Source organism: Peromyscus maniculatus, chromosome 5, assembly GCF_049852395.1.
Source record: "Peromyscus maniculatus bairdii isolate BWxNUB_F1_BW_parent chromosome 5, HU_Pman_BW_mat_3.1, whole genome shotgun sequence".
Taxonomy (NCBI): domain Eukaryota; kingdom Metazoa; phylum Chordata; class Mammalia; order Rodentia; family Cricetidae; genus Peromyscus; species Peromyscus maniculatus.
Window position 1 is genome coordinate 80,093,223 of NC_134856.1, and position 26,462 is coordinate 80,119,684.

Sequence of the window (26,462 nt, forward strand, 5' to 3'; positions counted from 1 at the left end):
CATCTATATTTTCTCTCCTTTTCTCTAGGTATACAAATTATGTATTGATTAGATTTTTAATTGTCTCACAACTTACCAACTCAAATTTTGCTTAGTCTTTAAAATTTTTTGGTGTTAGGGCTAAAGAGATTGCTCAGTGGTTAGGAACACTGCCTTTTCTTCCAGAGGACATGGGTTCAATTCTCAGCACCCACATCTGGCAGCTCACAACTACTCATAACTCCAGCTCTGGGGGATCTGATGTCCTCTTCTGGCTCCATGAGCACCTGCACACATGTGGCATACATTCACATAAATATACACATAAACAAAAATAATAATAAATCTATTTTAAAATGTGCATGTTGCTGGGCGATGGTGGTGCATGCCTTTAATCCCAGCATTTAGGAGGCAGAGGCTGGCAGATCTCTGAGTTTGAGGCTAATCTGGTCTACAAAACGAGTTCCAGGACAGCCAGGGCTACACAGAGAAATCTTGTCTCAGAAAGCAAACAAACAAAAGTGTGTGTGTTTCAGATCTCTGATGGGAAACGTTATGAGTACTTTAATGTTATTTTCTGTGTTGGCAGTGCACGATCTTGGTTATTTTCTATTTAGGAATCAATTGTTTCCTCTTCTTTTCATGAATCTTGGTTTTTTAATAAACGTGAAGCATTATAAATTTTACCTGGTTAGTTTCTGTACATTTGTGCGTGCGTGTGTGTGTGTGTGTGTGTGTGTGTGTGTGTGTGTGTGTGTGTGCGTTTACAGATATTCCTTTAAGATTGTCTAAGTATGTAGCTTGGTTGTGTGGAGACGAGTTACTCCTTTGAGATCTTATTTCTCAGAAGTGTTAGGCAGGTTCAGGTTAGTGATCAATCTGTAGCTAATTACTCTTCACTGTTGAAACAAGTGCCTTCCGAGGATTTTGCTGTTGTTGCGTGATTTATGAGGCTTTCCAGGCTGGTTTCTGTGTTACCACACTGTTCTGACTCTGAGTGAGCACTGGCCTCTGCTCCTTCTGTTCTTCCACACAGTTCCTTCCTAGATGTGGCAGTCAGCTCTCCACCGTTAGATCAAAACACCTGATACAGGTTACCCACAAAGTAAAGAAGAGTTACACTTAGCTCATACTCAATTAAGCATGGTATGAAGGTGATGGTACACTATGGTGGAATCCCTGGTATGGACAAATAATCCCATTCTGAGTTAGAGCAGAAAAACATCAAGAGTCCCACAATTCCTTTCAAGAGTGCATCTCTAATTACCTATGGACCTCCAAATAGTTCCCACCTTAAAAATTTCTATAAAATTATTTTATGTGTATGTGTGGGGTGCATACATTCTATGAACATGTGTAGAAATAAGGAGACAACTTGTAGGAGTCATTTCTTCCCTTCCATCATGTGGGCCCTGGGCCTTGAACACTGGTCCTCAGGCATGACTGTAGATCCCTTTACCTGTTAAGTCATTTCCCAGTCCCCAGGCCTTACCTTTACAGCTTCTTCTAATTTTGCTACCCTGGTACATACAGATCCTTGGAGACAGTGATCATCCTGTCATAGTACTAGCAGTTAGTAATGGGTTGTTTCTTCACATATATTTGGGGATCAACTTTCAGCCGAATGCTTGATGAGTGATTCTCTGAAGGTCTCCAAAGGGACATCTTTGTACCTTCTTCCTCTTCAGGGCCCTGCCTTCCAAACTCTGTCATCTATCTGCTTGGGGTGAGGGACCACTTACTCCATTTGGTTATCCCATCTCTTCTGTGGGCTTGGAACAGTCTTATTTTAGGCCTGTGACAATTCTAAACTGTATCTTATTTGCTTCTTATCTCTTGTGGATCATTGCCCTTTTTGTCTTATATGTATTCTTTGTCTTGGAAAGCTTAGCTTTGTATGTTTTGTACAGTTTTTGTTTGTTCATTTGGGAGAATAAATCTGTCCTGTTACATTTGCCTCAACCAGAGGTAGATGTTCCTTCCTTAATATAATAGAGATATACCCAATAAAATTATTTATTAATATGCATCATTTTATAATCCAATAAACATTATCTTAGAGTGTTGCCTTATTTCTAAATAGTATTATAATTGTATTATCTGTTATTAGCTGAAATAATTGTAAAATATGCCAAATTTATGAGTGCAGATTGTAGATCAAGAGTGATTTGTGGTTGCCTATGTCTTTTCACAAAAGAATTTCAGATGGCTTCTTGACACCAAGGCCTAAGTAGCAGTAAGACAGAGTAAGGACTAAAGAGAAAACTAAGGAAGTAATAATGGTGGGTATGATATTTGCTGTCATGAAAAGTAAAGTTAGGTTTGGGCATTCTGGCCAAGCTGTATGCCAAGGTTGTTTAGCTTTCCTATTTGCATTATAAAAACGAGTAGGGGATCAGTAGGATATTAATAGCTATTGAACGTGCATCATGTGCAGTCCAAAGAAAGGTCTAACACGCACCAACAAGATGGTTCAGTAAAAAAAGTTCTTGCTGAGAAAGCCTGGCAATCACTTTCATTCCCATGACAAGTAGAGTACTAACTCCACCAAGTTGTCCTCTGACCTCCACATGCACACCATGGCATGTGAACCCCCCAAATACACGCACGCACCACACACACACACATGCTTTTTTAAGTAGAAGAAATAATGTTTGGGTCTTACGTTTGTGAAAAGACAGATTTCTATCATGTGGCTTCTTAGAATGGAACTCATCTCGTTAGGCTGGGCAGCTAGCACCTTTTCCTGCTGAGCCATCTTAATGGCCCAATGGCTAATTTTGTAATGGCTCTTGATGGATGTAACATTGCCCTACCTTTTTAGTTGCAAATTTTTTAATTCATTAATTTTTTGCTGTGTGTTTGCCTGTGTGTGTATATGTCTGTGTATGTTTGTGTGTGTATATATGTGTATGTTTATATGTGTGCGTGTCTGTAAGGATGGGCATGTACATGTGTAGAGGTCAAAGGACAACTTATTGGTAAGTTCCTGTCTTCCCACTTTGTTGAGTCAGAGACTCTCTTGTTTTCTGCTGTTGCTCAGCCTCATTCAGATTCACTGGCCCTAGAGCTCCAGGAGGATTCTCAGCCACTGCAAGAGTGCTGGGATTTCAGCAGCACGCCTCCATATCTGGCTGTTTACATGGGTTCTGGGTATCAAGTTCAGTTGTCAGGCTTGTGTGGATAGTGCTTTTAACTGCTGAGCCATCTCTCCAGCTCTACATACATGTATATAATATACTTGGAGTATACTTGCCCCCCTCCACCTTCCCAAACAACCCCCTTTCTATTGTCATGTTTTTTTTAAAAAAAAAGGAAAATCATAATGTTTGTCTTTTAGAGTATGTCTTGTTTCATTTAACATAATGATTCCTGTTCCATTAACTAAAACCAACAGGATTTTATTCTTCCTTAACCCTAAGACCACTCCAGTATGTGTGATACCCCATCTGTTGGTCACTGCTTTTTTTGTTTTTGTTTTTTGAAACGGGGCTTCTCTGTATAGCCCTGGCTGTCCTGGAACTCACTCTGTAGACCAGGCTGGCCTCGAATTCACAGAGATCCATTTGCCTTGCTGGGATTAAAGGCGCGCACCACCACTACCTGACTGATCACTTTTGTTTGTTTGTTTAGTTTTCAAGATGGGGTTTCTCTGTGTAGCCCTGGCAGTCCAGGAACTCACTCTGTGGACCAGGCTGGCCTTGAACTCACAGAGATCCACCTGCCTCTGCCTCCTGAGAACTGGGATTAAATTCGTGCACCACCACCACTCAGTTGACTTTTGTGATAAAGGTATATTCAATATAAATTTGCTCTTCATCCTCTTATCTGCTCCACAGCTGCTTAGATTTTTTATGTCCCTGTCTCCACTGAATCAGAGCCTCCAATGGCTCCTCCACTCTCCATTTATTACTTTTTCACCCACTCCCCACATTCCACCCTCTTCTAGAGTAGTGTCCTTACTCCTGACTCTTTATCCTTAATATTTTGACACCTCTGTCATTTCTGAACTTAATATCACTGACCACATCTCCTGCTATTCATGCTTGTGCTTTGAGCTGTGAGAATACGCAAAGATTAAGGGTATCTATCTAGTTGTGACATTGTGCACACCTCAACTCCTTTCCAGTTAGGAGATCATAGTGAGTGACCATGTTCACAGTACATTGTACATATGTATAAAATTGGCAAAAAGTAAATGAAAAAAGGTACAAAGAAGTATTAATGCTGGGTGGTGGTGGCGCATGTCTTTAATCCCAGCACTCAGGAGGCAGAGGCAGGAGGATCTCTGTGAGTTCGAGGCCCGCCTGGTCTCCAAAGCGAGTCCAAGAAAGGCACAAAGCTACACAGAGAAACCCTGTCTCGAAAAACAAAAACAAAAAAGTATTAATAACTTAAAGCACTTATAAATGCCCAAACAGAGAAGTCAAGAACTATTTTATTACCCTGTGTGAAAAATTTGACATTGAAAACAATACAATACGTATATTTTTAGTGAATTTGATTTACTTACTTCCCAGATTTTCTTGGGCCCGTATTCTCCCTAAAATGCAGTCACTTTCTAACTGTGGGGCCCTAGCTGCTGCCAAGGTCATTTCAACTCCTAGTGCTGTTGGCAGCCTCTGCCCCCTTCATGCTGCAGCCAGGCTTTGGGACTGGTTGATCCTGTACACTGGGCTGAGGTAGGGGGAAATTTACCTTGGGACTCCATTCTTGCCTCACCCTCCCTGCTCCCTCACCCTCACAGCCCTGAGATTGTTCCTTCCTGAGGTCCACACAAGAGACTTGTTGCATTCCTTCATTAGCTGAGGGAATCTGGGCTGTAAGTGGACAATTCCTTTACAAACAAACAAACAAAAACATAAACAAGGGCCCAGAGCAGAGAGCTGCAGCCGTGATGGAGACTCAGTCTTTCACCTACCTCTCCAGCCTTTCTATCAACCTGGATTCCTCCACACCTGAAGCCACCCCTGCCTGTCTCTGCAGAATAAGCCTGCTCTCTGTCCACATGCACCACTTGAAGTAGCTTCAACTCTTCTGCTTTCTATATTTCACAAGAGCATCGTCCACATAGAGCTAAGCAGAACAGAAATATTAAAACGATGCTTTGTTATCCCTTGGGGCTCATCTCAGAATCTAGCCAGAAGGAATTTCTTGTCGCGCTGCTACCCAAAGACTTGTCTTGAAGTCACTGGGTAGCATTTTCCATATCTTAACATCTGTAAGTAATTCCGGTGCACGCCTTACCTCCTCGAAGATCAAAAGTTCGATAGCAGAAAGGCAAAACAGGCACTGAACAAGGATGAACTGAGCATTCAGGAGGTTGTGGGAGAGGGTAAGCCAGAGGGAGGGTTCCCAAGTCAGTACCAAGATGTGTTTCTGAAGTTATCATTTCTTGATTACTGATATTAAGTTTTAGGTATTAGGACCCTTTCTACCATGTCCAGAATGTCCTCACAGTTCCAGGCAAGGCTACAGTCATGAACAGTTGCTTTGAATCTTCAGGTCCAGGAAGTGATTCTCTCAGGGACACCTGAGGTCAATGATGTTTGAACCCAATCAAGTAACATTGAGTAAAGATTCAGGGTCATCAGGTCACCATAGGAGAAATTAGAGAAGCATCATTTCATTCATTCAAAGAAAATGTTTTAGCAATTGCTCTACGGTGACCACATACACACCTTAGAGCAGTGGTTCTCAACCTTCCTAATGCTGTGACCCTTTAATATGGTTCCTCATATTGTGGTGACTCCCAATCATAACATTATTTTCATTGCTACTTCATAGCTATAATTTTGCCATGTTATGAATTGTAATGTAAATATCTGATATGCAGGATATCTCTGAAGGGTACATGGCCCACATGTTGAGAACCACAGCCTTAGAGAGTCTGGAAGGTTGGGAGATGATTCTATCGTTAAAGTGTTTGTCTTGCAAGCATGAGGAGCTGAGTTGCACCCCCAGATCTTGCATATACAAGTCTGGGCATGGTGGCACATGCTTATGAGTCCCATGCTGGGAAGGTAAGGCTAGCCAGGCCTTGGGGCTCCCCGATATCTAGTCTAACTTACTTAGGGGAAAGCCAAAAATCCCTGAAAACAAAACAAAACAAAAAACAAGGTGGACAGAGCCTAAGCAATGTCATCTGAGGTTATCCTCTGGCTTCCACATGCATGTGTACACATCTGCACATGTGTTTGTGAACACACACACACACAAGCGTACACATATAAAGTATATAGAGACTACAGCTGTGCTTAATCATAGGAAGAGGGTTTCTAATATACAATGTCAGTTTCCTTGCCCCTGAATTTCACACCATCCAGTTCATTTCTAGGTATTTTAGGGGTCTTTACAGTAGGTGAGTAAAAGCAGGGATCAAAAAAGGACGTTAAAAACTGCTGCCAGAAGTGTTGACACTTTGAATTGAATGAGAATCCAGGCTAGGAATTTCACCACGCTCCTGTAAAGGTGCCTTGACTTGTTTCATTTGGAGGAAGACTTTAGGGGCACTGAACACAGGGTATATATGGTATATAACAGAACCTGGCGGCAGCCTCCTGGGTTTCGGTTTTGTTTTTGTTTTTTGACATCTTCAAGGGAAAGTACCCCCAGTGATAGGATTTTTCAAGGCTAATCTGCCTTTCTGTCTTATACAGTGTCCTTTCTTACAAATTAGCCTCCTCTGCCCTCCCTCTCCTGCACTAGGGAGGATCCTTCAAAATTCCTAACAGGCAGCCCTATGGAGAGATGGGAGGGAAGGGAAGGGAGGGAGGAAGGGAGGGAGGAAGGGAGAGAGAGAGAGAGAGAGAGAGAGAGAGGTAGAGGGTGTCTGGCTGCGTACATGTGGTACAGGCAGGGGATCAGAACGCTCACAGAACAGGCAGCATAATTCCATGTTCTCCCTAAGTCTCAGCCCTGCAGGGAGCTGCGCCTGCAGTCCACTTGGAGAGGGAAAGTAGAAGGTGGAAGGGGTCAATTCCTAAGTGAGTGGGTCCTCACTTATCATGAGGGCATCTGCTCATCTCCAGTGACTGCCCGGTGCCTCCTGGTCAGACTCGGCCCCCTCTCTCCTAGATACTTGCTTTAGCTGAAGAGACACACCTTTCTGCAGCAGAGAAACGCAGCTGACCAGATTGCAAGCCGGTAGGTTGTGACATTCAGCATGTTTATGCAGCAGAATTTGCTGAGAGATGCAGGGAGGCGGGGTGTTGGTCGGGCTGGCTGATTTATCTGCAATGGGGAATGTTTTATTTTAATTGTCGGTTCAAAGCAGAATTGTTGCCTAGGCTAAGGTAGCAGCTAGAATTGCTGCGTTCCGGGCTCCTGTGTTGCATTTGTGTTGGATGCGGTTTCTGCATGCAGCTTAGAAAAGCTAGGGAGAGCTCACCTTTAAATAACCTGCAGCTTGCTATGTGCCTTCTGCTCCATATGTATTTTTTTTTTTTTTTTGCTCTTCCTAAGCACAGTTCCCACCCCATCTTCCCAACATCCCCCTGCCCTCCTCCCCACCCCACGGGAAATGTGGCCTAGCTTCACCTTGAGCCCTTGGCTCCCTAAGTCTGTATGTCCGGCTGCTTTGCTCTAGGTGCTGGCGGATGCTCTGCAGCTGCCCTGGGCCCAGGCAGACTGATTCAGCAGAAGCATCTGTGCATGGGAGTCGCAATCAGGGACCATGGCAGTGCAGCTGGTGCCGGACTCCGCTCTCAGCCTGCTGATGGTGAGTGTGCTGGGGAGGAGGTGGGGCCCAGCAGTGCCCACTCCAGCCTTCCCCTGCCTCAGGGACTGCTGCTAACTGCTGCGGCTGCTGCCATGGCTGCAGACACGGAAAGCACGGCTCGGCTTCATCCAGCGGGCTCCTCTGAAAGGATTTCTGGGGTCCGAGGATTAGCGTGACTAAGCACTCTCAGGGAAAAGCAGCAGTAGATTTGCCATTTTAGAAACTTGTTGCTGAATGCTATTTCGAGACGCGTGCTTACAAACAGGTGCTCAGGGTGGCTCCAGATAGATCTCAAGATGCCTCCCCTCCGTGCTCAGCATCCTTTGCTCCGGGTCTTTTGAATACAAATTCAGAGAGTTGTGCTTGGATGTTTGTTTGATTTCCTTCCAGGGCAGCTGTGGGATTTATTTAAAAAAAAAAATCATTTTAATTTTTTTGTCTCCAGACTGAAGGTTATCTTCCCAGGTTCCTCTAGAGAAGCCAAGGAGGCTCACGGTGGCCCTTGTGACGGTTCAGCTGCCCAGTTAGTAGACACTCCTCTCCCATCTATAGTTGGCCAGGAGACATTGGTATTTAGATGTGTGTGAACTGCTGACCTACTTTAAACGCCTCTGATTTTTTATGATGCTAAGGAAGCTGTTGCTCTTAGTGCTTTGAAGCAGGCAAGGACAGCCCCAGCGCCTTGTAAGCCAGTTGGCTTTGGGCTTGACTCTGGGTTCAGTTTGCTTTGCGGTTCTGGCGGCCCCTCCCTCCTCCTCGGCTGCCCAGTAGTTCACAGGCCTTGGCAATGTTGCCTCCGGAAGAAGGCTGTGTCAGCTTGGCGTGGGAATGTACCTAGCATTTACTCGGGAGAGTTTATGAGCAGGGCTTAAGTGCTTCTGCTCTGTGTATTGATCTGTGTTTCCTGACTGCGATGGGAAAGTGCAGCGTGCTGAGGGCTGATGAGTTTATTAAGGTGACTTGGAGGAGTGGCTAGAGGGAGCTCGCCTCCTGGGTGGAGAGCCACATCAAATCAAGAGGGATGTGCCTCCTCATGCTCCATTAGCCAAAAAATAAATAAATAAATCAAAATAAAAATGGCATGCGGTCCTCAGAGTCACTTGAATTGCTGAAAATTGCATGGGCCTCTCTGACTTCTGGTCTACTGGGAAGGATGAATTAGAAAGTGTGAACAGGCATTGCTCTAGATATTACTCTTTATATGGCTTCCCTACTTATTAATGCTACTGCATGATAATACTACATATCTCATTGTCTATTGTGGGTCAAATAAATGCATGGTCAAAGTTCTGAGTATTTGTGATAGTTGCTAACACTGTACTCTAATTTCTGTGAGGAGCCCTGGAATCACAGGTCATGCATAAATAATACAATCACACACACTTCTGTGTATGCATGTTCATATACATTGTCTAATATTAGTAAATATACAGTATTTTCATACAGAGAAAGTTTGGCATACCTGCTTCTCTCTGCCTCTGTACTAAACGCTCATCGAGGCTTAGATATATGTCTGTTTTTACTATAAGACCCTGAGGAGAAGTCCTTGGTACTCAAGCGAAAAGAAGCTTTGCATCCTACCCCATTGGGCTGTCCCTGCCACACACAACCTCTTGGGCTCCTAATATTAATATTGTCTTGGCTATCTCTTCAGTTCAGAGTTTATCCTCTGCTCACTGATGTCTGTTGCCTAAGATCTCTGCCTAGCACTCACCTCCTGTCTGGATTAAAGGATTGTGATCTCTTCTCTCTGGGAAGCTAGGAAAATAGCTCTTGACACAGTGATGGACCCCAAGATTAGAGCCCTCAGGAGTGCTGCATGTAATCTGAGTCACTGCACATTTTCCGGTTCATGTTTGGTTCAGGAAAAATGTCCCCTGTGGACTTCGGTGCTTTTTGCCTTTTGAAAGGGTAAATTCCAAAGTAATTGTTTCCTTGACATGTTTCGTGATGATTCTCAAAATTTATAAGCAAGTGAGAGGGAAAAGAAATGGGGAGAAGAGACCACTTAGTGGAGCTGCCTTGGCTATGAGTTCAGGAAGGAAGCTGTATCCATTATTATGTATGTCATCATTAATCAGCCAATCAGCTCTCAGTATTTATCAAGCTTCTGCTCACTGGGGAGAGTAGCATGGTATGATAGCAAAAGCCAGAGCTCATGAAAGCACTGTTTCGGGGGCAGTCAATACCGTGTGGGTTGAGTGTAGTTGTGGTTTACGGCTGCGGAGTCCTTGGGCTACAGGAGTTACAGTCAGTTGAAATGTTTATTTGGTTCTGGATGCAGCTGAGTCTGGAGAGTTGAAGAGCCCTGCGTTCTGTCTCCAAGCTTTGTCACTTACTGGTAATGTTCAGTATGTCACTTCCTCTGTGTGTCCTGGTTAGGTCATCTGCTAACTGAGAGGGTCTGATCCCCCGGGGCCCTTTCACTCTGTTGGGCAAAATGTAAAGTCTGTGACCATGCTGTCTAGGATGGAGCTCTGAGTAGCCAGCTTGGGTACTTTATTCAGTGTTGCTACTTTTTCCCAATCAAGCACATGAACTGCATTGCTTTTTAAAAAGGAGGAATTTGTTCCCACTCATATGGCTTTTCTGCCAGATAAAGTATGTGTCAGATCAGCTGGTTGTTCATGCTCTGCTGTGCCAGGGCCCAACCCCACAGATGCCTGCTTTCTTCCTCTGGACAAAACCCACTGACCTCAGGACAGTGCCTAAGGTACCTTTCCCAGGTGGACGTGGCCCACTGGGGGGGGGGTCCTGCTGATTCTTTCAATAGAGGGGGGGAGTGACGGATGACTGTGAAAGCTGGAGTAACCAAATAATGGAGGAAGGAAGGATAGAGTCAAGAGCAGGTAGATGGCTCTGGAGGAGGAGAAGTCCTGACGTACATCAGAGGCTCACCTCCCCATCAACGGAGAAATCCCAAGAATAAAAGGAGGCTCTGTTCTCTCCCCATCCTGCTGCATATGACTAATTGTAGGGCAGGATCTTTGTCATTTGTTGAGGTCACATGAGTTCGGGAAAGCTGCAAAGGCTGGAGCATGCTGGCACCCAGGGATTTGTTATTGATTAATTAATTGATTGGTGTGTATATTGAGATAGGGTCTTGCTATGTAGCTCAAGCTTTCCTGAAGCACTTGATCCTCTTGCCTCTTTCTACTTCTTGGGTCTCAGGCTTACAAGCATGTGACGCCATGCCTGTCTTGGAGATCACTCATTTTGTTCATCCAGAATATAAATATATGACTAAGAGGCTACCAAGGTAGTAGTGTGACATTTTGTTCCTTAGAATATGACTGCTCAAATCTTTAGGATAGGAGATTAAAGATTTTAAAAACTTTCTGTATGTGTGTGTGTGTGTGTGTGTGTGCGCGCGCGCGCGCGCGCGCGCGCGCATGTTTCTATCTGTCTACATGCATGTGGAAACCTGAGGACAAATTTCAAGAGTCAGTTCTGTCTTTCCACTATGTGGGTCCTGGGAATAAACTGAGGTCATAAGGCTGAGAGGCAAGAGCATTTGCACTCTGAACCACCTTCCAGCCCTACATTAGTTTTTAGATTAAGTTAAGTAGCTAGGCAATAAATAATAATGAGAACTATGCCTTTCTATAAACAAATATCTTTGCATATATTATATAATTTCCTTCAAGACTCTTTTTTAGACAAAATACACCTGGTAATCAGACATTGAGAAACCTGTCAATGTTCATACCCCTGAAATTGACAGTTCAGAATCTCAAAATCAAGGTTCTCTGCTACAGTATTTAAGCTAAGAATCTGACATCCAGGGCCTTCTAACACTTACGTTGAGGGCCTAGTTGACCTAGACTCAACCATTCTTTACTTCCAGTGTTTCTAGTCAGAAAGTCTTGTCCTCTTATTTAATATTTATCATTTTCTATGTTAATATACAAGATTAAAAGATTAAGATACAAAATTTAAAAATTGCTGCAAGATGCCTGTGTTAAACTAATAGGTAGAACAACATTTGTATCTGTAAGAGACTTATCATGTTGTCCACATTCCATCTCTTGAACTGTATTTTTAAGAATTTGCCAAGGCTATATTCAACAGTAGGGAGATTTAATATGTGAAAAACTCAGTCAGAGAAATTAGTGCATGATTCTTTGTAATGAATGAAGGAGGTGAGTTAGAAGAGTTTGTTTTAGATGTCTGTGCTTCTTTGGGATTATACCAGCTCCCTCAAGTTCTTTTTTCCTCAGCCATCTTTCTCATTTAGACATCTTCCTTTTTAACTCTTAGTTGCTAAGTACATATTCCATATAAGAAACATGGGAGCCAGTTACTGACTTTAACAAACTTACAGCTGAGTTGAAGAGGCAGGATAGTTCCCTGGGAATGAGAAGGCAGCTTCTCCAAATGAGAAATGTGTAAGACAACTTGAGAGAATCACAGGACAACTAGATGAGCTCTCACAGAAGACATCGCCAAGTGAGTGCAGGATAGAAGGCCTGGGTTAAGGCACTAGGGTATGCCCAAAGCTCCGGGGTTCCTAAAGCTTAGGTAAATGCTGAAGAATGGAGGGCCAAGAAAGGGAATCCAAAGTGGAGGGACTGAGTAGGTAATGGAGTCTGGATTGTTTTGGTGCCTGAAGAACTGACTGCTTTGGATGGATTTCTTCAGGGAACAAAGGATTGTAACATCGAGAGGGCTGGTGGGGCATTCTTGGAAGAGTCACAGTCTTAGTTCTACTATATGGTACTTAGCCTCCCTCTCCCTCTGACCTGTGACAGGTTTATTTGGAGTTTATAACAAACTTTCCCTACATCCCAAATGGCAAAAGGTAAGTAGAAACTAAGTTCCATCTCAAGAACTCTTGCTTCTGAGTTACTAAGTTTTAAAGTTTCCAAAGTACTTTTGTGTCTATAGTTCATCTAAATGTTCCCCACAATACAGGGAAGTCAGGAACTGTCTCTCCCTGTGGTGTGCTGAAGTTAAGGTCTAGAGAACATAAACAGCTTGCCTACCATGACTCAGATAGCCTGTGATAATCCTGAATAACGTCCCTGACTTCAATAATAGTTGTCAGAAACTTGAAGAAGCAATATTGATCAATTATATAGAAAGTTAGAGGCTAATAATGATAAGCTAATACAGGGCAAGTACTTCTAAAAGTCTTCAAGTCTGGTCATCAGCCACAGGTCCTGAGTGTTTGGGTCTAAGGTGAAGCTGATTATTAACATCATTTATTTTCACATTGTACTTAAAGCAGGAGAGCTGTTCCCAAACATCTATGGGAAGTGGTCATATCACAGTTACATCTAAGTCAGTAGCTAACATCCTACTTAAATTCAGTTATTTATCTTCTAGGTTTCGATTTCTTGATGTACACGTGCAATCCTGATATTAGTAAATTTTAGCTAGTATTTAATGTATAAATGTATCCCTTTCAAAAGAGGAGATTTGAGGTCAATGTCAATAAAGCTAACTCAGATTAATTTTTGCTAGATTTATAAAATTTCATGTACTGATTTGTTTTTTTTTTAATGTTTAAATAACAGGGACACACTCAAACTACAGCATTTGTAAAACAGGGAGATAAAAAAGGAATTTTTTGAACTAGGTAGCTAGGAGTTCTTCCCCCCCAGAAGCAGCTCTGGGATTACCAGTCCTAAGCATTGATGAACACAGCATTGATATTCAAGCTTCTCAGCTGGTCATGGCTTCCATATCCTCTCTGGCCCTCTGGATACTGGGCTGGCCCTGGGCCAACCACAGGATCTGACAATGGGAATGTCTGACCAGGTAGGTCTTGGGACTTAGACCTTGGAGGAAGTAAGAGGACTATCGACCGGCTGGTAATTTCACCCAGTCACATGCAGTAGAGAAGACACCTCCAAATAGAGAACGGCTTTATCCGGAAGGGAGGATGGGAGTCTGGCAAGGCAGACACAAAAGATGCTCACTGATCATGGCTTTGGCACCTTAGACCCTGTAATAGAGCTCCAATAAGATTAGCAAAAGAGATAAACCATCAATGAATTCTAAACCACAGGTCAACTTTCCTTCAAAACAAATGTATTTGGAGAAACCCAAATGTCTGATTTTCCCCTCTAGGTTGAAGGAGTCTCACCATCTGTAAAATGAGACAGTAATTACCATATAAGACTTGAGATAATTCACTGAACTACACATGCAAAGTATTTAGCTCTCTCTATTCCTTTCCCAAAGAACACACAGGCTCAGTATTAGTAAGTGCTTGCTTTATCTTAAACTAACATAACATGACTATCTGTCTATCTATCTGAACTTATCTCCTTGGATTCCTGCATGAATGAGCCAAACTCAATTAAAAAAAAAAATTAGTTGTCCAATTCTGTCTTAGTACCCGAGTCTCTAGGCAACAAATGACCACTTTTGGATGAGTAGCCAATGCCTTTGGGGAAAAAAAAAGATGTTCCCATGGTCATGAAAATCATTCCAGTCACACACATATTGAAATTTACATTCATGTTTTAAATAACCAAGGAAACTTTCTTACCCTCTGAAGATAAATGACTAAAGTATGGGCAGCAATATGTTCTCTCTGGCAAATGTCAGATGCATGCCTTTCAGAGCTGCCACACATGATGGGGCGGCTGTAAGAGCATCTCTGCTAAAGATTAATTGCATGGCTGCTTTGCAAAAGCTTAATAGCAGTTTGGAGAACATATGTTGCAAATATAGGTAGCAGTTTCTCATTGAGTCCTGCGCCAGGATGTGATGATGTCTAACGGAACATACGGTATTTCGCCTGGTCATAATCAAAGGTCCTGGAAGCTGGCTTAACTAAATCCATGTGGTAAGCATCAAGCGAGCAGAGCTGAATTTCAATGTCAAGGTAACACTGGCTGGTGACTCACACTGTATTATAATGAGTGCTCTTTATAACCCTGGATATTGAAATCTCCGTCTCACAGTCTAGACCTGGAGAAGCAATTTCCTGAGTGGTAGATCCAATTCATCTCCCCAAGCAATGTTACATATACCCACAACATTAACTATCATCTGTACATCAATAGTTTCCCAATCATATCTTTGACACAGGCCTGGCCCCCAGACTCTGATGACTGTAAATCCAAACTTATCAGATTTATCCCCTTGCTTACCTGACAGGTGCCTCAAACTCAGCACCCCCAGCTCTTTGCAAAGAAGATTTCTGGTCTTTTCCCTGGTCTACATACCTTGACTTTGCTAGTGGTGAGGCCATCTTGCCCATTGTCTGGGATGCACTTTTGACTTCTTGCCGTCTCTCTTCCAGTTGGTCTCAGTGTGAGCTGCTTCAGCTTTTTCAGGCTTTGTCTAATCTGGTTCTTCCCCATCCCCTCCTTAGTGCAAGCCGACATCCTACCTGGGCCACCTGCATCGCCTCTCACCTGGCACCTGCTTCTAGTCTCTGTACTATTGTCTGTCCTTGAGACTTTTGCCAAAGGGATATTCAAAAAAATCAAGGCTGGCGTTTTCTATTGAAACTTTCTACTGATACTGATTGTAACTGAAATGAGCCTCAAGCTTCTAATATTCCACATTCATCATTTAAAGATCAGGCCTCTGCCCCAACAATATCCCTTCCCACTGTTCCGACCTTGACCCCTCCATTGCTTCACAGTGATAATACAGTCTAATATGTGAATTTCAAGTGACTTTGTCATTTTGAAGTAGGCTTATGTAAGATGCAATCAAGTGATGAGCTAAACATGAAATATACCAGGCTGCCCCTATGTAACATAGATTGCTGCATTATAGCCATTTTTCAAATAAGTGGGAAAATACTATTAAGATTACAAGTATAACAGAGCAAATGCACAAGCCAGTAACCTAGCTGTTCCTGTTCCTGTCAAGTAGAATGCATTGTGCCCAACTGTGTGTGCTATACTTTTATACAGCTGCCAGCACAGGAAGCTCATTCATGCTATCATCACCACCACAAACTTGAGTGATGCATTACACTTCCCCACCAGGGTGGCTGTATGTCACTTGAAGTAGGGATTTCCAGTTCTGTTACAGTCTTATGGGACCACTGCCCTTTGAGCCGTTCTTTGTTGACCAAGATGTCACATTAGGTGCACAACTGTATTTCTGTCCACCAATAACACACTTACTCATGACTGATACTTCCAAACAGATGTCTCTCTGCGATTTCTTTTATTGCTATATGATATTTAGCATGCATATCTGCTTTCCTTAATAGATTGTGTCTACTATACAGAGCATCTCATCCACTCACCCAACACATTCTTATCGAGCAGGCATTCCCTTCCTGATCCTGGAGTTTCCTTTCTGGTATCTGGGATTGAACGTAGGGCCTGGCACATGCTAGGCCAGCACCCTGCCACTGATCTCTGTGTCTTCAGCCCTGGCATTCTTTAATGCAAAGGATGCAGCAGCAGACAAATGAGGCCTCTGTGATCACCAAGTTTACAGTGTCTTTAGGAAAAGCAAAAATAAAACAAACTGGGCATAAACAGGTGAGCTGCTGAAAGAAATGCCTTGTATCTATTCAAGTAGTGATTTTTCAGTCAGTGTTCAGATGCAGCTTAGGATGGGTGGTGATGAAAGCCTTCTTGTGGGGGTGGCATGTAGCTGAAGAGGAGGTGGCAAAGGAAGACCCTGGTAAAATCTCTCGGCCGGAACATCCCAACCAGGGCAGAAGCCCTGGGACAGGAAGGTGCTTAGCAGGCTCTAGAACCTTGCAATATATGAATTATAGTTCATAGATTAAGGAATCGATTGGTTATTTCCTGAAAGATTAGCCCTGGTACAAACTTGAGGAGGAATTTCAGGTCTCTATGGAACATGGCCTTTACCCTAGAGCCTGTGTCTCTTCAGACAAATTAGAATCACAGAAAATGTCCAGGAAACACCATGCAGAAGGAGCCCTGTATCAAAGACCAGGGTGCTAGTGATGGGTAAGAAGGAGTCTAGAGAAGTAAATTCTAGAAATCTCACCAAAACTGAGTAAGATGCTACAGAACTACTCTGAAGAGTGGACATGATTAAGGATGCAGAGGGAAGAGAAAGAGTGCTTTCCCAGGGGAAGACACGGGAAGGTGCTCGATGAAGGGAGACTTGGTGTGAGGGGGGAATTGGAAGGAACAGCTCTGGCCTAACTAAAGCTAAGGGTTAAAGACATGGAGGAGGAAGAAAACTGGCTGAATGGGGATCGGGTGAGTGAGAGGCCACATTTCAAATCCTCTGGACTGGACCTGGGTTTGAACTATCGGCACTTGGGAGACTCTGGGTTTCCAGAAAAGACCAGCTAAATATGTGTTGTGAGGCTTTTGAAGTTTGCTAGTAAAAAAAAATAGAGCGCAGTAGGAGACTGGAGAGAGAAAGCCAGTGCAGAGTCAATGGCTGGAATTTGGGGGTATAATGGGATGAGATGAATATGGTGAATAACAGGGATATTGTGGGGCGACTGTTCCACAATGGATTCCAGTTTCAATCTCAGAATGGCAGTGGTGGGACTGCAGGGGGTGTAACATCCATGCCCCAAACTGGGTTGGGGAATAGAGTTTGAAGAATTATAGATTGCCATTCACTTAGCACCACCAAATTGAAGGTGCTGTTTGTAATAGGATTTTCTGGCAGTCGGGGCCGGTGGGCAGGTGGCAGTACAGGCTACAGCAGGCCAGTGATTAGATCAGGGCTGAGAGCAGGGCTGGGGTGACACAGGAACCCCAAAGAGAATGAAGAACAAGCCAATCCTGAGAGAGGGCGTCGGCACCGCTGGGATTAAATTGAGTTCATATTGGCGCATGATGAAAGGCAGCATTGGAGGGAGATCAATGTTACCTTGATGTTTCAATTAACTTCCCTTGTGTGGTATATGCCGCCTGGCCTGGAGGAAGCAGTCTTGGAGAGTCTCTGCCAGGTATTCAGTGTTGTTCCATTTGTATGATGGCACTTTCTGCAGGGCAGAGCTGGGCTAAGAGTAAACATGAGCAACAAAATCAACTCTCCAAATCAGCTGTGTCTGTCTCCGTGCATGTATGTGTGGGAAGACCCGGCATTGCCACACCACTTAAATACTTTGTGACTTGAAATAACCACTGTGTTCTGCTCCCCAAATCACTGTAAGGAGTTCCTGTGGGGTACAGTGAACATGTCTGTGCTCCACACCAGAGACTTGACTGGTCAGACTTAAATACTGGAGTCTGTAATCTGGAAGTTATCTTCACTCATTGGTTGGGTAGTGGGTGCCCCTATCACCAAAACCACAGTTGGTCTGCTGACCATAGCATCAAGGAGGCCCTCTCCATGTGGCCTGGATTGCCTATAACATGGCTGCTTCTAAATGATGGGGGTTCATACTATTCCTGAGTCCCAAACTGTGTCTGAGCTGACAAGGAAGAACTCTGTCTCTTCAGGAAGGTCTCTTCAGGAAGTCATGCAGACTTACTGGGGCTGCACTTTTTTGGTCACAGGTGTGTCCTTAAGGGGAGATTTAAGTGAAAGGCTATTAAGAGTCTGTGAATGGAGGGGTCAGCATTGTTTAGAAGAAGTTTTACTCACCAGAGCATTTGGTCATTACCTATAATTGATCTCATGTTGCTTGTGTAGGACAAATTCTAACCCTTGTAGCACATGCTCACTGCCTGTAACTTGATTTCATGTTGCTTGTTGGTCTTTTGCCCTTTGATTTGTAACCTGTCTGGGGGGGGGGGCAAAATAGCTTGACCACATAGCTGCCACGACAGGCTTATTGGCAGGCAACACCCTGATCCAGAAAAAGCCACAAGCTGATCCTACCCAGAGATCCACCCAGCGATGGGCCAGCATCTTAAGGGAAGAACCTGACATCCCAAACATTCCAACCATCAGGTAAGATTAGATAAGATTGCCAGGTGTCCCTGGGCCTAGCACATACCTATTTCCCTTTTACAGATACTCCTAGACAAATGTTAGCCAATCAGGGTCCTGAACCCTGGAAATCTCCTCACCCCAACCTCTGCTATGATAAAAAACAAAAAACAAAAAACAAACAAACAACAACAACAAAAAAACCCACCCTGCCTGGGCTCAGGGCTCTCTGCTCTCATGGCTTCCCAAGCTCGAGCTTGAATAAAGGCTCTCTCCTTTTATATATGAGATTAGGTCTCAGTGGTGATCTTTTGGGAGTCCCTGTGATCTGGGCATAATACTATCCATGTGGCTTTACTCAGAAGACACAGTCCATAATTGATGGGTTGAACAATAGGCTAATCTGAAGAAGCCAAGACTATGGGGGTGGGCATAGAGTTGTATGTGCATAGGTCTGTGTGCTCATGCATGACAGAAGTCTGCCTCAGTTGTGGTTCTTCAGAAGCCATCCACCCACCTTGATTTTGAGGCAGGATCTCTTGCTGGGATGTGGAGCTCACTGATTGGGATAGACTGGTTAGAGAGCAAGCACTAGGGACATTCTGGTCTCTACTTCCCAAGAGCTGGATTATAAGCACATGCCATCATGCTCAGCTTCTTATGTGGATGTTGGGATCAAATCAAATCCTCAGGGTTGAACAGCAAACAACACTTGACTCACTTAGCTTGTTTTCGAGTTCCCGAAAACGTCAGGTTTTGGCATGGACTGCATGGCGACCATTGCTGCTTGACAAAGTTCCAGCATTTCGACCTTGCAGACCACACTTCTCCAGCACCTTTTTAATTTCATTTTTAATGATTCTCAATATTAATGTCTTTCTTTTTGGGAAATTTTGTGTGGGCTTTGGTAAAGGATAAAAATGTGTACAAAGGTAGCCTCTCTAAACAAAATAATTCTTTGGAAAAAAAATCCCTGCCACTGTGGGACCAGGAATCCCATTGTGCCCTCCTAATTACACCAAGAGCAGGAAAGTTGGAGGTTTACTAGACACACCTGACCCTGACGATGAAATGCTTACAGTCCAGATCCAGAGCCTGAGGCATTAAGGATGAGAGTTCAGTTAATAAATACAGAGAAATCAGAATGGCGGTAGAATGGAAAAAGAGTAAGACATCAGGACCTTCACTTTGGGGAGCATTATGAGGGGAACAGGCTCATTTAGTAAGACTAAGAAATTGTTGTATAGTGTCTGCTCCCCAGAAGTCCTTTTCCCAAGGTCAGGCATTTGGATAAGGGCCTCCATTCCCTGGGCAGCTTGAGGAAAGTTCCTGCTTGCTAAAGCAGTCATTCTCCTGATCTCTGGCAAGGGGAACTTGTGGTCCTTTCGTTAACATATGACTGGTGCCTATTGTCAAGGTCAATGCTAGATTTCTCAACCTCTGATCTCAAGCCACACCCCAGCTTGCATGCCCCCTTTAAAAGGTGTATTCTGTTTTTCAATTTAACACTGCTGGAAGCTGTCCTAATTCATCCTCAGATTCCCCCCTCATCACATTGTTGACGCCCCCCCCAGTGCCCCTCCCCCCCCACAACCAACTCCACACATTCTCTTTGGGACCTGAATAGGTCTTCATCAAGTTTTGTTTTTCCTACTGCAAAGACTTTGCCCTTTGAATTTTTAGATTTTCCTCCAAACTGTATATCTGCGACTCACATGTTTAGTGCTATGCTGTGCCTGCAGAGAACACCTAGAGTGTGCATAAATCACTAGGAAAGTCTGATTTGCTTGCTCTGTGACCTCTAAGGTCATCTGAGTTTAGTTCTCATTGATTGCAGAACTGATAAAGCAATAGCCGTGCTTCTTTTACATGCTTGGTATTTAGACTAATAACTTGTTTTGTGTCTTTATTGCCCATGTGTCAAGGTAAAAGAGGGACGTGGTTTGGTACTAAGTCTCAAATGTTTCTTCCTTGTGCAGTGCCTGAGTGTAATTGAGCTGTAATGAACATGGCTAAGGTCATTTCCCAAGAATTAATGAACAGGAGGATGTGTTCTTGGCCAGAGGCTGAGTCTTTGGTCATTAACCTAGTTGGTCATTAATATTGTCCAGGAATGCTTTACACTAGGCCATTACAGCCTGCGCCATATGCTGCTACCACAGGGAAACAAGAACATTACCTGTGTCAATAACTATTCGTTTTCTTTCCGTTCTCATGACTACTGATGGAGGCAGCCCTTTTAATACTTTTTCCAAAGGCCCGAAGCACCAAGGTCATGAAGGAGAGAAAGGGATGGGAAATCAGTAATTTGGGCTTTGCAGAGTAAAACCTCTGATTATTTTGTAGACTATGTGGTCATGTTCTTTCTCCCCAGGAAGCAAGCACTGGGTCTCTCCCCTTCCCTTTCCTGACTTCTTCTCCCCTTCTCCTCCACCCCCCCCCCACATTTTCCCTTTCTAAAACAGTATGTGGAAGACATCAGTCAGAGACACTGTGGGCAGTGCCGAGGATATATGTATAAATGCCACTCGGTCCCTGTTGTCAGCAAGCTTAGAGTTTAGCTAGAAAGGCCAATAGATGAATCATTTCAATGCAGTCAGGTTGATGTTATGGCAGAGAAATTTCATTGTATTATAGAGCAAAGGAGTGTAACACTAGGATCTCCGAAGTGGCTCCAAAGGTTCTCTTGGTGGTTCGTTTCGGGGCAGGGTCTCATGAATTCTGTGCTGGGACCAAGTGTACAAACACAACCTGGATTGACTATGGAGCTGAGGTTGCCTTCAAGTTCACATTATCTTCCTCCCTCTACCAATGGAATGCTAGAGTCATGGTGTACACTCCCACGCCCAACTTCTGGTGTGATCTGAAGGGGTTTGGTGAGTTTATAAAGTCACGGGTGATAGTGAAGCTTGCTTACTTTGGCTAGACTGGCTGGCCAGCCATCCCTGGAATCTACCTGTTTTAAACCTGATCACCAGGATTACAGGTTTGTGGAAGCTGTGCCCAGCTTTTCATGTAGGTCCTGGGGATGCAAACACAAATTCTTGTGTCTATGCAGGAAGCACTTTACCCACTGAGCCAACTGGAGAGTCCTTAGCTTGTATATTCTTGTCTTTCTAGTACCTGGTCATGAATGTCTTCCTGCTTAAACGAAGTAGAATGGGTTTCACTGACTGCAGCTAAGAACTCTAAATAAAGGCCTCTGTAGCTTTCTTGGAGGTGAGGGAAGAAGTGGTTGGTAGTTTTAGTCTCTTCTGGTTGCAAAGGAGAAACAGACTAATAGATACCACATGGAGAACCAAAACCATCATCTGTGGGTAAAGGTGGGCATAGCGGGAATGCAGTAAGTAGGGCAGATTAGACAAGTGTTTCCTTTTCCTTTATTTAGGTCATGAGCTTTTCCACAGAAAACTCAAAACACTCCAAACATAGTCATTATTCTGTGAAAGTGGCTTGTATAGAGGACAAATCCTAGCCTAGTTTCATCTCTGGCTGCCACAGGTTCCACCCCAGTTATATCCCCTGTCTATGTCTGGGCATAACGGTAACAAAATAGTTAGAATCTTATGAAGAAAGAAAGAGCAGGCCACTTTTTAAAAATGAGTACTATTGCTTCAATTATGAGCATACGGACAAAAAAGTAGGATAAAGGTTTTGAAACTTCCCAGATACTCAGCCATATGCATCTTCAGTCTAAATCATTTGAAGTGTGAATATCATTATTTGAAAAGGTCTTTTCAAATTTCAAATTTTAAATTTTAAAATTTTTTAAAATTTCAAGTTTTAAAAATAAAAAACACTTCTCGGTTAAAATGTTCTTAAATACAAAGGGCTGTATAATAAACATGAGCTTACCTCTCACCCAAATTCTTTGTTTCTTGTGTATCTTTTCAGAATTCCCCTGTATGTATGTGACCTCCTTCCTTGTCAGTACCTGCAGCTCGAGCACATTCTTTATAAAGGCTGTACTGCTTTTGTTACATGAATGACTCATAATATATTTAATAGTCCCTCACTGATGGGCATTTAGGCTATTTTAATATATTATAATTGCAAACTACCCTACAGTGAACATTCATGTGCAGACATCTTTGTGCAAATGGCTGGAGCATGGCATGGGACAAAATTCTAGGCAGCGAGTGATAGATCAAGACTATATCTCCTTAAATTTTGATAAGTATTATCCCATTACTATCTTCAAAAAGGCACCATGCCCACTTTTAAAATTGTCTACTTTGAAAGCTGCAGTTCAGTAAGACCAGTCTGTATGTGCAGGTTGGGAGGAGAGAGCGTGAGAGAAGCAAGCTAGTCTCTAAAGGGTATTTATAATCTTACTGTATAAACAATTACGGCATTAAATGTCTGCAAAATTCAAGTGGCAAATGAGCTGAGAATATCAACTGCACATCTGCCGCATCTCAAAGGCAGATGGCCTTTTAATTTTATATCCCGAGAATCAGACCCGAAATTTCATTCCCTTCCTCAGATTGCTCCCTCACTCTCTTTACTTTCACCAAGAAAATGGATTGTCACACTTTTCAAATATCAAGTCAATTTTAACATAAATTGCTGGGACTATCTTCCATCTCTTGCTAAGCAGATATCAAGGATTGATTGACATTTAACCCATGAACCCATAAAGAAAACACTAAAAGACCCCATCCCTATTGTCAGGGACCTTACGATCTAGGTTGAGAAATCAGCGTTTAAAACCAAATGGTGACAGGCCAGATAAAGAGGAATAAGTGCTCTGCTGTATAATTTAACTATCCACACTTGGAAAGACAAAGACGAAAGAGATTGTTTTTCATAGGAGCGGCTGTCAGAGACTCATAGGAGACAGATGGGTGTTGGCTTGGGCTGGGGCACAAAAAAAGACAGGAAGGCAGGAAGAAGGAAAGAGTGAGCAAATGGAGTTGAACAGCGTATAGGATGGAGGGAGATGTATGAGACTATGTAAATATGGGAAGATAGAGTGGGATCATGTAACAAAAGACCCTGTTTGGAATGAGCACTAGGAAGCAACATGAAACCAATACAGATTGACTTTTGATGAAAGAAGGTACATACTGTGCAGGATACTTCTGCAAAATCAAACTGGCTCATGTCTGGTCTCTTGAACACAGCAGCAGGAGTTACAAATGGCATCTTAGTGTCACACACATGTAATGTGACCCTTATGTTCAAAGCTTTGTGAATATACCTAAATACATTGGGTTCATAGAGGTTGGCACAGCTGTTTTCTGAATAGCTGTCCATCAAGCATTATTTCAAGGAAGACTTGGGTAATGGTAGGAGTCATCCAACAAGGAACTGAATGGGAAGGCTGGTGTAGGGTCACAGGTAAATGACCACAAAGGGCTGTGTTTGTAGTGACTGGTAGAGAGGGATGCAGCTGGTGGAACTCAGGCTTGGAGATAAGTAAAGGGGAACAAAATCTATAAAGTAGCCCAGTAAGTGTTTCTCATAGCATCCGGCCTCCATTCTAAGTAATAAAGGGGGTGAAACACTGTCCAGACAGTCCTCCATTCAGGGATTTTCAGTGTGACCAGATTGAGAACATAAAGAAAGGAAAACAAGGTCCAATAATGGGAGGTCAAAGAGACAGACAGAAGTGCTGTGGAGATTCAAAGCAGAGATCTCAGGTGACTGAGGAGTCAGGGTAACCCACAAAGTGTGGGACCTCGAGGAGCTGTTGGACAAGAGTGTCTGGGAGAGTGAAGGCCCAGTATGGAAATAAGCAAGAACAGAGGAGATCAAAAGTACATTGGACAGCAGCCAGTTTTGGGGGGGGGGGTCTAGGTGAAGTGTGGGGACAGGAGAAGGAAGGTGTATGAAACCAGAGCAGAAGGGCTTGTCCTCTGGGCTTTGTGTTTACTTTCATTCTAGCAGGAGGCTGGGTAGCAGAACTCACATACACCTATGTCCCCCCACTTCTTGCTTGTACACCTGTGCATATGTGTGTGGGGGGGTGGTACATGTGGAGGCCCGAGGTTGACAGTATCTTTCTCAATCATCCTTTACTTTAGTGTGTGATATAGTCTCTCCCTGGACCTGGAGCTCACTGATGCTAACAGGCTGACTAGCCAGTGAACCACCAGGCTCATCCTGTCTCCCCTTCCACAGATCTGAGATTAGGGGCATATACCTGACACCACCCACCCCCATGGGTTCCAGGGGGTCTGTCAGACTCAGGTTCTCAGGTATGAGTGGCAAGTGGTTTACTGCCTGAGCCCTCGCCCCAGAACACCCTCTGAGGAAATGCGGCAATGGCCACAGACACACTTCCAATCAGTGCCTCCCGTTCTTTGAAGAAGGCACTAGTTGTTAAACCTGAGACTTGAAAGCAGTGCAGTAACTACTCTTGAGATGAAAGACATGTGCGGAGGGAGAAGCATCTTTGAATTAAAAAAGAAAAAAAAATTCACTATTTCATATGAAAGCAGAACTCTTTCCCCCTCAATCTGCTTCTGCATAATTTTAGTCTATTTTTCTAATTATGGTAACTGAACAAGAAAAGTTCCAACTGCTGTTCGCGTTCTCACTACTTCTCAAGGAAAAAAAAATAATAACTTGGAAGTCCGTATCTATGCCAGGGAAAAATGAAACAAAGACAGGGTGTTAATTTTCTTTGTGTAAGTTGTCTTTGGCACATTTCTTTCCTTTCTCTGCCCAAGTAATTTAAAAAGAGTATCATTCAAGACCAATTAAAGGGATTTGGATGGGAGGCTCTGCGTTTGCAGTTGGTATCAATCAATTGTGCAATTTGGCCATCAATAGCCCTTCCAAAATGGCTGCATTTAACTGTAGCTGAAGGATTAGAAATGAACCCGTGGTGAGTGAGCCCTCCTTTGTCTCAAAGAGTGAGCTTCAAAGTGCTGAAAATCTGGGGATTTTCTTCATTGTTTGAATCAAAGGTTGTCTGTTTGGCAAGGAGAAAATGTGGCTCATGTTCCTTGGATACTTGGTCAGTGAATTTTGGCCACCTACTCTCAATAGCAAGACCCCAATGAATCTAGTGAGGTGGAGAAAGGACAGCAGGGTAGGAAGGAGGAAACTGCAGTCAGGACTCTTAGGGCATACTGTGAATGAGGACTGGTTCTTGGGAGGCACAAATACAGGTTTCCTTCAGTGTGCCTGTTACACCAGCCCTGGTGAGACCAATTCCCTGGTGGTCTCTAGAGCTTGCTGAGAAAGGATGCCGGGTAGGATGGTGGTGGGAGGAATTGAAAATGAATGCTACTACACACCACTGCTGATAGAGGCTTCCCAATCTCTACTCCTTATTTCCGAAAGTCCCCTAGTGGAGCAGACTGACTGTCTTTCAAGTTATCACCTTGGAAAGGGACTACTTCTGGATCTCCCTCTAGTTTTCTTTTGTGGTTAGCAAGTAAGAGAGGTGTTCAAGTGGGAGGGAGGGGTTACTCCTCAGGATAGATGGAAAGCTTTGTTCCCAGTGTGTCTCAAGACAAGACAGAGATTATGCTCATGTTCTTTCCTAGCTTATTTCTGGAGAGTGTGATCCCTGGCTGTGGACATTCACCTTGATTGGCTGATTGGTCTTCCTGCACAGCTCTGCCCCTTTATGATGTGTTGATTTCTTCCATGAATATTTTCTCTGATTCACCCTTGGGCTCAAATAAGGAGTTTTCTAATGTCTAATGTGTTCCTGGTGACGGTAGAATGCCAAAAAAATGTAGGAAAGAGAAGTATGAGAAGTCAGACATCAAGAATCAAAAGAAAGCAAAGAAAGAAAGAAAGAAAGAAAGAAAGAAAAGAAAAGAAAAAGAAAAGAAAAGAAAAGAAAAGAAAAGAAAAGAAAAGAAAAGAAAAGAAAAGAAAAGAAAAGAAAAGAAAAGATGAAAGCAATCACTTCAGACCAGTTGAAAGGAATCTGGACAGGAGGCTCTGTGTTGGCAATTGGCATCCATCAATAGTGCAATTTGACCATCAATAGACTCTG

At 43.4% G+C, this 26,462-nt stretch overlaps 1 protein-coding gene across 4 annotated transcripts in view; it reads left to right on the forward strand.

The window, feature by feature from the left end:
• The window catches only part of Frmd4a (FERM domain containing 4A), a 749,198-nt gene that overhangs the window by 144,922 nt on the left and 577,814 nt on the right, over positions 1–26,462 (forward strand). The window contains exons 7-8 of one of the 4 annotated variants that reach the window (XM_076572733.1): positions 7,057–7,125; positions 7,568–7,699. In XM_076572733.1, coding sequence (XP_076428848.1) covers positions 7,655–7,699 — 45 coding nt within the window. In that variant the 5' untranslated portion in view covers positions 7,057–7,125; positions 7,568–7,654. Of the gene's footprint in view, positions 1–6,759; positions 7,126–7,567; positions 7,700–26,462 lie in introns of those variants that run through there. The other 3 variants (XM_076572735.1, XM_076572742.1, XM_076572732.1) reach the window with 3 other exon arrangements.